Source organism: Phycodurus eques, chromosome 5 (genome assembly GCF_024500275.1).
Source record: "Phycodurus eques isolate BA_2022a chromosome 5, UOR_Pequ_1.1, whole genome shotgun sequence".
NCBI classification, from domain to species: domain Eukaryota; kingdom Metazoa; phylum Chordata; class Actinopteri; order Syngnathiformes; family Syngnathidae; genus Phycodurus; species Phycodurus eques.
The window spans coordinates 1,996,787-2,009,711 of record NC_084529.1 but is presented as its reverse complement, the minus strand read 5'-3'; the positions used below and the strand labels follow the sequence as shown (position 1 = coordinate 2,009,711).

Here is a 12,925-nt window from a genome sequence, read left to right as displayed (position 1 = left end):
AAAATCCGAGCAAAGGTTTTAGTTTTAGCAGCCAGTCGTGTTCATATGTTGACAGCATAAATATGATAGTCTTACTTTGCTGTTACTCCTCACATCAAGGCGATGCCAGCGTCTGTCAGACAGGCCAGCATTGCTTATCAACTGGAGAACTAGGGTACCAGAACCATGGTTTATTTTCAGACTGGGAGCTCCACCAATCAGTTCTGTTGGAAGAAAAGTATATCAACATTATTATGGATGAATGAAAAAAATTATTAAAACAACTGCTGTATAGTTATTCCAAAAGAAGGCAAGGTCAAAAAGACAAAAAAATATCAATCAATAATTGGTAAATTGGCAAAGGATATATACTATACTGTATATAAAAACAAGTATGCAATTTGAAAAAATCACATGGACACTCATGAACCACAGACGGAAAACTAAATGTAACCTCAGTAGTGTTAGTAAAACAGCCAGCAAATCCTCTTGAGACCTGATTCACCCAAATACAGTATATGATTAAACACTAAAGTCAACACTTTGACGACAAGCAAGGATCACTCTTTTTGGAATTGCTACCATGATATACAATATCTTCTATTTTTGTATTCATGAAGGCCCATTCACTACATTTTTAATCCATTGTTCTGGTTGGACATACGATGGGAATAAAAAAAAAAACTCAAACCTATTAAGGAGTCAGTTGCTGTGACTAATGACCAGTAAACATTGAGAAAACATTTCCAAACCATTTAACAATGAAATAATTTTGGAATATTTAAAAAATGAACAGCAAATGAGGAAAATAATGAACATGCAATTAAAATGATTTGTGTTGTTATAGAAGCAATCAAGACTAACAACTGTGTGTATTATATATCAGCTCCTTCAAAATGTGTTTGCCGTGTTGCTGAAAAGAAAGATCATGTGCAGTTACGGGCCACAACAATAGCTACAACCTATTCATCTGGTGATGTCCTATTAAAGAGATGTTTTCGAATTTTGCCAAAACAAACCAAAATATTTTATTTGACTTCAATTGGCAAAACCAGAGAGGCAGTGTGAGGAGAATATTAGAAACACCTGCCAGTATGATTCTGTGCTGTTTTACACCACTGCAAACTAAGGCCAAAATAATAACATTTGGTTTGATCAATACTCTTGTGGTAGTTTCCGACACTGAAAGGAAGGTATTCGTTTAACAATATGTTTATTGGTGTGGTTGTAGTTTGCAGTGGTATAGAATTAAACTGCATCATACTCAGAGCAGCGTTTGATATTTTGATTCTAGACTTGGTGACCAGCTCTCAGTATGATGCAAGACCACTATAAAATGCAACCACAATAATATACATATTGCTCAGTTAATACCTCTCTGATTTTGTCCATTGAAATTTAGCCTGTAAAAGCATAATTTTACACATATCTTGTATTGGATCTTATTAGATTGTGAGGTCACAATGTTGCGCTCAGTGTAGAGTCTCAGCAGTGCAGCGACAAACAAATAAATGAATTAAACACCTGATATTGTATATGCTGAGCTACAATCCAGTAATTAAAAACACCAATTTGAAATTCCAAAAGTTCAAGCAATGATGCTCCAGAGGCCCTGTGGCACACATATAATTACCCAAACCCGCCGTTACCTATGGCCATGAAGTCTTCCACATCTCCAGGCAGTAGAGTGGCCAACGGGCCCGCATACAGCAGCAGTCCGTCATCTTCTTCTGTCATAAACTCCAGGGAAAGATGGCTATCAAAGCATGGCTTCATGGGAGGAAACCAGGTGTAGCCGTTGCCAAGGAAACTACGTCTTGTCTGCTGGCAGTCTGGCCCGTCGTGCTGAGGGGGGCATTGGCACCTGTAGCACCACAGAGAACAAAAAAAATAAATAATCGAAGTAGTACAAAATGAATTGATCTGTGTTGAAATCTTCACACTAATCTGAGCATGGCTTTTCTTTGACAGGCAAGATGTTGTTTAGACACAGACAAAGTCAACCAGGGACTTTGTCAATAGACAGGAGAGGAAAGACCTCGATCAATCAATCATTAGCCTGAGTGGGCTTACGAGCCTACCTTAAATGAATAAAATACTTGAGCGCAACCTGCGTCTATTCGGTCAATCACAACAACTAGAAACAGTTCATGTAAAGCAGGGGACCCCATACATTCCTCCATGGAAAACAAACGGGGGGGGGGGGGGGGGGGGGGGGGGGGGGGAACAATGTAAATGTAATTTCACTGACATGCAGCATACCCACCAACTATTTTTAGTTCGAAAAATCTCACTTTTTTCATTCACACTTACAAGCTAAAATGACCAAACACCAAAGCCTTTGGAGCGCGTCGCTCCATGACATTCAACGGAAGGAAAGTTGTTTAAGAGGAAAATAAGAATAATAAAAAATGTAATAATAAAATAAGAGGAAAATAATAACAGTCTTCATTGCAACTGGTGATTCATGTGTTCCAAGAACATTCTGTTTGATGTGGAGACCCGTTACGTTTCACATCACCTGCAGCTGAGAACATCATGCAGGGCTTCCACTGATTCTGCATCAGAGCAAGTTGTATTATATCAAACATACTGTCACAATGTTTTTCTAGGAGCAACAAATCTTAGAGCGATGCATTTGATAAAAACTCAGCATAAACGTGTGTTGTGTGTCTATTTATTTTTTTAAAAGGTTTTTATATTTTGAAGCAACTCTGAACTTGTTTTTCCACAATTTAAAAAAAAAAAAAACAGTTTACAGAAGGCCTCTTTTGTTTTTCACCATGAATGTGCCCAAGTGCACAAAGCAAGCTACACAACGACATCGTTGGATGAGTTTAGTGTGGAAACATCTGCGAGCCCTGACCTCAGCCCCATCCAATTTTTTGGGGATGAAGTACAACAGAGATGGCGAGTCAGACCAGGTTGTTCAACATTAATTCTCATCTATTTCCAGTTCCTAGAAACCTAATAGTGTTTTGTTTTTCCTCTATAGAAGGTAAGATACCATTGCTAAATGACTGTGTTGGTCAAGATGGATAAAATGATAAAACCTCAACCTCAGAAGAGGTATGCATCAACGAGGAAACACCTCATTTAATCACTGTGACGGAGTGGTTGATCTCGTCTTGTCTCCTGCTCTGGCGGTATATGAGACAAGGTGGCACTGCTGATAATGTCACAGCCATCTATTTCCATGCAGCGTCTGAGTAAAGCTGTGTGTATTGAGGCTGTTAGGGCCAGACTGCTGTTTATTCTGCAGAGGGCCGACACATGTCAGGAATACTGATCTATACTCGCCTATATGGATGGCTTATGCAGAGTGAAGCGTAATGCATGCGTACTGTATGTTCATACCAAGCACAACTTTTCACGCTTTCACTGCTCAGACTCACGAGCGCAACACTTGAGTAACTCAAGTGAAGTGATATTTATCTCACCTCGGATTGACATTATCTCATCAATAGCTGTCAGGAGCTGCTTGTTAAATTATGTCCACATAAAAGTAGCCAAACTATGACATGTATTAGCTTGACTGCGTTCATAGCAGAGCGTTTTCAGCGCATATAGGGAGATATTCTTTTCACAACAAGGGCTCAATGCAGCAGAGCAGCTACAACACAGCCAACTTGAAGATAAGAGTTAAAATGGGTTCTGCGCATCCTTGCTTTGAAGAATATGGCTCTGACAAACTTGTATGTTCACGTAAATGGAATTCAATGAGATTTTCAGAGGTTGTGAGCATAGAGGGGTGCCCCAAATTGGATTAATCCCCCTGGCCTATATTTACTTAATCTGGGCATTAGTGTTAGCATGGAACGTACTGCACGTTGAGTCCTTTGAGTCGCATAGAGACCGCACATTTTAAAGGTTTCTCGATAATGGCAGTCATCTTGTCAAGTTTATGTTAATGACCGTAATGCAAAGGCTATAATGATTCCTTCCTTAGGACAAGTGAGCATTGCGGTAGTAATAAAATGGGTATCTAAATGTTTAACACAAGTGAAAAATACCTGTCGATATACTTTACTTTATGGATAGAAGTGCTTTGAAAATCCTGCTCGTCGTTATTTCACTGATGACACAGCAGAGCAGCTCTAGCAAAGTCAGGTCAAAGTGCAGGTAGGTGAAAGAGAGTTTTGTCATAAGAAGTGTTAGTACTTCTGGCCTCACTGTCAGTAGATCTAAGTAAGCTACAAGAGAGGAGAAGCTACTCTGATTCTGGCCTCACCTGTATCCATTCTGGGCATCAATGCAGGTTCCCCCATTAAGGCAGGGGTTATTGGAGTAGGAAGAGCAGCTTTGGTGAGTCATTTCTCTGGCGGTGCAACCGCAGACGGCCGAGGTCGTCACCTTTACCGAGACTAAGGATAACGCATCGGCGTCTACCAGGGTCGGCGACTCGCCGACGGTCAGCTGCGTGGCGCATCCACCTGATGCCTTACAGTCAGCGTGCACGCACTCATCCACCTGCACCTGGCTCATATTAACATGCAGCAGTGATTGCAGCTGCAGAAGAAGTAGGGACGAACGACAAAGGAGACATTAATGGGTAGTGAAATTATTGTCAGTGAGCATACAAGGTTTAGTATCTCTAGAGTTGACAGAGATGTGAAATACTACTGTAATGAACATACGGAAGGATAAGATGACTTCTGCAACTAATATACATGACAATAAAATGATCCTCTAGTCTACATACGTTCATTTGTTTTAATATTCTATAAAGGTTTGTCAAAGAAGTGGGGTATGTTTAGGTTTGACAGACTAATTAAGGAATGGAGGACCAAACATTGAGGAAAGGCAATGTGACAGAGCAACAGAGATTGACAAGAAATGGATTGAGGAACAAAGAGGCAATAAAAGGAAAAAGAAAATCAGAGGGCATAAAATGCCATTTTATCCACCGAGTGTGTTGTTAACTCTTCAAGCACTTTTTCATCCATCATTTAAATCAGTATGAATACCTTCTTCTTATGCGCAGCAAGAACCCCATGCAGCTTCTCTGAATGCACGTAGCCTGTATCAGACAGCACATAGAAATGGATGTCCACTGATTTCTCCCCCCTGTCGGCAATGCTGAAAATGTTAATGTTGCCTGCTCTGACAGACAGCGCCTCAGACAGGAAGTCCAAGAGTGTCTCCAGCCGACTCTTCCTCTCGACATGAGAGTCGATAAACTCTCTTGTGGTTATGCCTTTGGTAGACAAAGAGAGGAAAGGTTCATGGGATATGAATGAATGGCTCGTCAATGACAACTAGAGAGTAAATCAAATCCTACAGATTTTGCAATAGCATTAGCATGAGAATTACTCCAACATCTCTCATTATTGATCCAACTACAGTTAACACGCTTATATGTGGCCAAGAAGAATCCTTTGATTCTGGAAGGAAAAGCATTACCCCCCACTCCGCCCCCACCCCAACCCAAACACACACATACGAGCGCGCGCGCACACACAACACACACACACGCACACATATACACATCAACAGAGATCTGGCGATCTCATCTGAAGTGGGAAACTTAAAAACAAAAATCAACCGAGGGTCCATTGCAATTTGGTTGCAAAATTAATTCCATTTCTCAGGCCACCTTCCAATAATATATGGAAAATATATCATCTTTAATCTTTCAAAATGATAATGACTTGTCACAGAGGCTTCTATAATAGCATTTAATTCTGATCTCAGATTGGCTTTTAAATGTCAAGGACTTTAACCTGACATCGCCAATTTGACCTTTATCACTCTGATTTGTGAAGACAAAAACAGAAAAATTAACACTCTAACTGTTACATCTAACAATTTCATGGATGTTTCACAAAGCTTGCTAGATATTAAAATGAAATTATTTAAAATAAAAAGGCCTAACAGCATATTATTTTAGTGGAACCGCAGCTGGATTGACAACCTGATAATCACAAAGTGAAAAGAACAATGATCATCGGATCCTGCTGCCTCTTTCAAGATGAGCCTCAAAAAGAAATCAAATGGAAAAAATAGTTACACAATGATGTTTTTTTGTTGTTTGTTTTCATTCATAGCGACAGGATATAAATTACCAGTCAAACGTAGAGAGGCAGATGACAGAACTGCCTTTTCCTCCAGATCTCTCACATGGACTCTAACCCCGGACATCACATCAGGCCACACGCCATCAGACACCCCAACCCTCATCCAGTAACTCCCTACTGGTGCGTTCTGTCGAATAGTCAGCAGTCCTGAGCTTTGGTTCACTCTGAAATATCTGTTGATTGAGAGAAGACAGCTCAGTTTAAGTTGAAAATATGAGCATTATTTTTGTATTACCTTATCTAAAGCCCCCCCTGGGGAAAACTTCCCCAGTCGCCACTGGATCTGAGCTCTACCATGCACCACACTAGTTTTGTTTTGTTTATTATCTCTTTCAGAGATGCAAAAACAGACGGCATCCTTAACAAGTGGATTTTGTTTCAGTCCATGGAATTACTCCAGTAAAAATACATAAAACCACACCGAGGAAAGAGGAAAACAAAGGCTAATCTTTTACCCCTCCAAAACTTCGAAAAGAACTTGATATTTGTCATGGTAACTGTCAGAAATTGGTGTATGAATAAACAAATATCCAATTGGTATTTGTTATCTGATAATCAGGTTTTTGAATACTGAGTAGATGCATAAGATCCCTGGAGGAGTTTCACAGCGCATGTATGGTTGTTACTTCTGTGAACATCGTTGAACCTGCATGGGTTCCAGGTTAATAGATTTGTTTTCCCTCTCTTTCTTTTTTCAAATTACTTTCTTTAAAAACCCTGTAAAGGGACCCCAAAATGTCTTGTAAATTCGACACACCACCGAGAAGGGTGTTGTTAGCAAGTCTGCCAAATTTGAATGAAAATAATAAAACAAAACAAAAAACAAATCGTGAAAAATAAACCCCTCCCTCGAGCTACAGGACTGTGCCGGCCTGTCTGCTGAATGCTCCCCGTCAACTGTCAATCAAGCATGTGCCAGACTGTCTGTGGCTCTGAGTGGCTCACATAGCCACAAGTTGACTGTCGCTGTCTATTAAACAGTTAACTTACCCTCATGTGTTGCTATTATGTGAATGCACATCCATCCACCCAGCCATTTTCTGTAAAGCTTATCCTCACTAGGGTCCCGGGCGTGCTGGAGGCTATCCCAGCTATCTTCGGGCGAGCGGCAGGGTACACCCTGAACTGGTCGCCGGCCAATCGCAGGCCACATATAAAGAAACAACCATTTGCACTCACATTCACACCTACGGGCATGTTTTTGGGCCGTGGGAGGAAACCGGAGAAAACCCACGCAGGCACGGGGAGAACATGGAAACTCCACACTGGGGCTGGGACTTGAACCCCAGTCCTCAGAACTGTGAGGCAGATGCTCTAACCAGTCTTCCACCGTGGCGATGTGAATGCACATCCATCCATCCATTTTCTACCGCTTATCCGAGGTCGGGTCGCGGGGGCAGTAGCTTTAGCAGGGACGCTCAGACTTCCCTCTACCCAGCCACTTCATCCATCTCTTCCGGGGGGATCCCGAGGCGCTCCCAGGCCAGCCGAAGGATGTAGTCTCTCCAGCAAGAGTTGGAGGTCACGGCATGATGAAGCCAACAGAACCACATCATCTGCAAAAAGCAGAGATGCAATACTGAGGCCAGTATTGGAATCTGAGGTCAGCAGCGCCCCATCCCCACTATACACAGTGTTGATGGTGCACTGCTTCCCCCTCCTGAGACGCCAGATGGTGGACCAGAATTTCCTCGAAGCCATCCGGACGTCTTTCTCCATGGCCTCACCGAACTCCTCCCATGCCCGAGTTTTTGCTTCAGCGACCACCAAAGCTACATTCCGCTTGGCCAGCCGGTACCCATCAGCTGCCTCAGGAGTCCTACAGGCCAAAAAGTCCCGATAGGACTCCTTCTTCAGCTCCTTGAGCCTTCACCTTATCGTGGTGGAGGGGTTTGTGAGTCCCAATGATCCTAGGAGCTAAGTTGTCTGGGCTTTATGCCCTGGCAGGGTCACCCATGGCAAACAAGTCCTAGGTGAGGGACTAGACACGGCTCCAAAAACCCCTATGACGAATACAATGAATGGATTCAGGTTTCCCTTGCACGGACGCGGGTCACCGGGGCCCCCCTCTGGAGCCAGGCCTGGAGGTGGGGCTCGAAGGCGAGTGCCTGGTGGCCGGGCCTGCAACCATGGGGCTCGGCCGAGCACAGCCCGAAAGGGTAACGTGGGTCCCCCTTCCCGTGGGCTCACCACCTGTGGGAGGGGCCATAGGTTTCGGGTGCAGTGTGAGCTGGGCGGTGGCCGAAGGCGGGGGACCTTGGCGATCCGATCCCCGGCTACAGAAGCTGGCTCTAGGGACGTGGAATGTCACCTCTCTGGCAGGGAAGGAGCCTGAGCTGGTGTGTGAGGTTGAGAAGTTCCGACTAGATATAGTCGGACTCGCCTCCACGCACAGCTTGGGCTCTGGTACCAGTCCTCTCGAGATGGGTTGGACTGTCTTCCACTCTGGAGTTGACCACGGTAAATGCACATACGACACAAAATAAAGTGAGGCGGACGAGCCGACGCTGTACTGGCGAGCTCGCTGCCTTATTAGCTTGCTTGCCAGTTAGCTCATTAGCTTGTGAGCTAATGCAAGTGATAAACTGTTATCTTTCCCTGAAGTGTCTCCGTTGTGAGGGCCCACACACAGCGTGGCTCTGGCCAGTTGGGCAGGCCCCAACGCCGTTGCGCCGGATCGCTGGTGACAACTAATTATCCCTAATAGTACTGAATAGCCACTGAAAGCACTCAGTACTTGTATGGTGGCCCAAAAAATCTATACAACTGAGATGGTGAAAAGGAGTTTAACGCTATAGCTCAACAATTCAAAAACGAAAATGACTTTACAGGGTCTTTAATGTTAATCAAAGCTGATGTGCATTATTAGTATCCATTTAAGTGTTTCGATACATTAATGTGTCGGTGTTTAATGTAGCATGAGTATAAGCATTTACTAGTTATGTGTCAGGTCAAATTATCCCAATGAGAAAAACAAAACAAAAAAAACAGAGAAATACAGGCTGAATTCAACCCAATGGCAATAGCCAGCGGAAGTTAATCTTCACACATAGGATGTAGGTTTTCCTGAAAAATTCACTGATTTCGGGTGGAAGCTCTTACTTGGCTGCACTTGTCTCAAGAGTGTAGGTCTTGTTGTCCCAGTCATCTGGATCTATTGCATGTACCTTCCCCAGTGATACATTTACCATCCTTCCTGTTCAATGTAAACACACACACACATACACATCCATTGTTTTGGGATGAGTTCTGCTGATGCCAACACTTATCTTCTTATCTTGCATTCTTGTCTACTTATTATGATCATAACTGTGGAGCCTACTGCTAGGATGAATAGGCTCCCAGTGCACCACTTCAGAGAGTGTGGAGCTTCAGGAAGCCGGCCTATCTGAGTATGGATTATGTTATTATCAGCCCGCAGTGCCAAAGTACTGGAGCAGTCTGGATGAGTCACAGTGCTCCTGTTTTCCACCATTACCAGTACTTTCAGGCAGTTTTGCATGCAAAAAAAATACTAACAAGCTTACTTAATTTACTTACTCCAGCGTGTTGACCAAAAAAAAGACAAATATAGTAATGATGACTCTACATTGTAATATGATATTCAGAGGAGCTTTGGGTTAGGAAGGCAAGGATACACTATGGTATTTTGAAAAGATTTGAAGAAGACACAACAAACTAGTGCAATGTAATTGGAACTGCACAATTACAATTCCAGATTGCCCAAAGCAGGTACGGGAGTAAAAACCTTTGCCTTCAGCTGTAGCCCATTTTTCTCCTCATCAATCAATTTGTCACTAAAACAAAGGGGAAGGAGGAAGATAGAAGAGCAAATCAGCAACTCACCAATGCGGCTATACACGTAGATATCTTTCTCCCCTGCCTGATGGGCATTATCATTCTGGTCACCAATGGTTATAGTGAGTGTACTTGTGGCAGTCATTGGTGGATAGCCGCTGTCAATCATCACCACTGGCAAGAGGAACTTGCTTTGCCGTTCCCTGTCAAATCTCCGTAGTGCTGTGAGTGTGGCTGAGCCATTCCCATGATCCTGAAGGTGAAAATCAGCTGAATAGACTGAAGGCAAGGAGAGGAGGAAAGGAGGCCCATGCTCTGGGGAATCTCGATCCACAATCTGAAGCAACGTTGAGCTTGTGTTGAGCTTCACCACTTGAGGTGCCGGACTGTTTTCCCACACCACAGGACTGTAGACTGTCTCGAGCTCTGGACCGTTGTCATTCACGTCTAACAGTGCCAAGTACACCATTACACTGGCAGTCTGGGCTGGCCTACCTTGGTCGATCGCTATTACAACCAAATCAAAACTGGCCACGGCCTCTCGGTCCAGTGGCCTGGCGACTGTAATAATACCAGATTGGCTCACTGTAAAATGTCCATATGGGTCAGATTGAGGAAGAATACTGTACAAAATCTCCCCATTTGAACCTGAGTCAGAGTCTGTAGCTACCACTTGGATGATAGTGGTTCCTACAGCTGTATCTTCGCTCAAAGGAGAGAGAAGATGAGAGCTCTGGGCAAACACAGGGGCATTATCATTCTCATCCTCAACTAGAACCAGACACTGGATAAGGCTAGAGAAATCAGAGTCTTCTACTTTGATAGTTAAGTTAAATTTTTGCTCTCCTGGCTTCTCAAAGTCCAGCTTCCTCTTCAATCTCAGAACACCCATCTGTTCCAGTCTGTGACTAACCATATAGAACTGTTGTTCTGGGTCTCCATCTATCACAGAAAATGCCAGTTGACCGTATGCACCGGCATCAGGGTCCATGGCACCCAACTCCAGAATGGTAGTGTCCACATCAGCATTCTCAGGCACACAAGCAGCACACATCTCCTCCTGAAACTTTGGTACATGGTCATTAATGTCTGTTAAGATAATAGTGGCGGTTGCTGTACTTGCCATTCCCCCTCCATCGCAGGCCTCCACGACTAGCCGGTAACTGTCTACTAACTCACGGTCCAGCCCATCAGATGCCACTGATATTGTGCCAGTGCTGGAATCCATAGTAAAAAGGTCTTCATTGTTAGTGTTCTGCACATTTTCAGTAATTTGGTAGGTCAGGATTGCATTCTGGCCTACAGCAGCATCGTCAAGGTCTACAGCCGTCATTTCCACAACAAAGGTTCCAGGAGGTGAGTTTTCCCGTATGCTACTAAGGCAATTGTCTGGCAGGCAAGAGAAGGTGGGTGAATTGTCATTGATGTCCCACACATTGATAATAACGTCCGTAAAACCGGTTAATCCCTCGCCCGCCTCGTCTGTTGCCATGACAACAAAGCGCCAGACAGCACGTTCTTCTCGGTCCATAGTGCGCTGGGCATACATCTCGCCGGTGATGTCGTTGATCATAAAGTGTGACTCTGCCCCTTGGCCATGGATGGAATATCGAATGGCCCCCTGGTCTGCATCTTTGTCTGGGTCAATTGCTGTTACCTACATAGATAAAAACAACATAAGAAAATTGATTTTCATTGATTTTAACAAGACCAGCTTATAATTATTTCTTGTCAGGTGCTCCCTTCAAGCAAAACGGGTAAGGTCATCGTCACTTTTAAAAACTTTTTAAGAGTGACTAAATCCTACTTTGTCCTGACCTCCGAAAAAAAACACATTTCTATCCATTTGGTCATGGATGGAGATGCACAACTCCAGCAGACATAATACCTTTTCCATGTGATATGTGTGTTAATTACCTGTATACTGTATATAGTTAACAGCTTTATAGGAGAACATCATTTCAGTTGTGACATAAGTAACAGATTTAGAGTAGAAGATCTTTCCAGTTGTGTCATTAGAATGTACTGTAAAACCAGCCATCCCGTTATTATACTGATTATGCTGTGCAGGAAGGTAAACCGATCCCAATAATCATCACAGCATGGACACATAGAGACAAGCAACCATTCTTATACAGTATACTGTACATTTTCAGCACAGAACTGACACAAGCAGAGGGGGAACATGCTAACTCCACCAAGAACATTCCTCTATGGCGATAGCAGTGTTAACCACTTGGGCACGGTGCTGGCTTGAGTGTAAAACCTCTCAGCACTCGTAAAGCAAATATCTTACCTGCAGCACAAAGACCGGAGACCCTTCGAGTTCCTCTGTGATTGATCCATAGTATTCATTCATGGAGAAGACCGGTGCCTCATCGTTTTTATTTACCACTGTCACCACTGCAGCTGCATAATCTTCCCACTTTCCATCTGAGGCAAGAACCAGCAGTTTGTACCTCTTCTGCTGTTCATAGTCCAGCGGCTGTGCGATGAATATTGTCCCCACCTCTGGCTCTATGTCAAAAACGCCACCTTTGTTGCCAGATGTTATTTGGTAGCGCAACTTGGCATTGGCCCCTGTAAGAGAAATCACCAAAATACATGAAAACATGAAATGACTGTGCTGATTCTGATGCTAAACAGTTTTAACTCACTTCCAGAAAAACATTGTGGTGGCATTTGTAAGGGGAAAGCTGAATTAAGATGGACGCTATTGTGTGTATACAAGCCATTTGAATGAAGAATACTCTTTTCCCCTGTTGTGAAAAAAGCATTTTGATCATCCCTGGAAGACGTGTAATGACTTAGTGTACTTTTTGTCTGGAACAACCAGTGAGTGTAACATCAAAGTTATTACACCTCATTTCCTACACAAGATCTAAACATTAGTCGTTTTACTTTAATACGTTTCTTGTTTTTAACTCTTTGCTTTGAACCTCATGTTCTCAGCTTCAATCCTACATTAATTTGAAAAACAAGACCAGACAAAAATAAAAGTATTCATGCAAGACAAAAGTAGAGCAATGCACTCCGATAGTGTTATCGAGGGAATTGTTTTAAAGCTCAAA

General features: G+C 43.2%; 1 protein-coding gene across 3 annotated transcripts in view; it reads right to left on the bottom strand.

Moving 5' to 3' along the window:
• LOC133402830 (neural-cadherin-like) overlaps window positions 1-12,925 on the bottom strand; it is a 112,820-nt gene that overhangs the window by 26,274 nt on the left and 73,621 nt on the right. For 2 of the 3 annotated variants that reach the window (XM_061677008.1, XM_061677010.1), the window contains exons 17-24: window positions 12,151-12,434; window positions 9,903-11,511; window positions 9,159-9,252; window positions 6,045-6,229; window positions 4,947-5,176; window positions 4,211-4,488; window positions 1,629-1,843; window positions 76-203 (exon numbers count right to left, since the gene is read on the bottom strand). In XM_061677008.1, the coding sequence (XP_061532992.1) occupies window positions 76-203; window positions 1,629-1,843; window positions 4,211-4,488; window positions 4,947-5,176; window positions 6,045-6,229; window positions 9,159-9,252; window positions 9,903-11,511; window positions 12,151-12,434 (3,023 nt within the window). The remainder of the gene's footprint in view (window positions 1-75; window positions 204-1,628; window positions 1,844-4,210; window positions 4,489-4,946; window positions 5,177-6,044; window positions 6,230-9,158; window positions 9,253-9,902; window positions 11,512-12,150; window positions 12,435-12,925) is intronic. The other variant, XM_061677009.1, reaches the window with a different exon arrangement.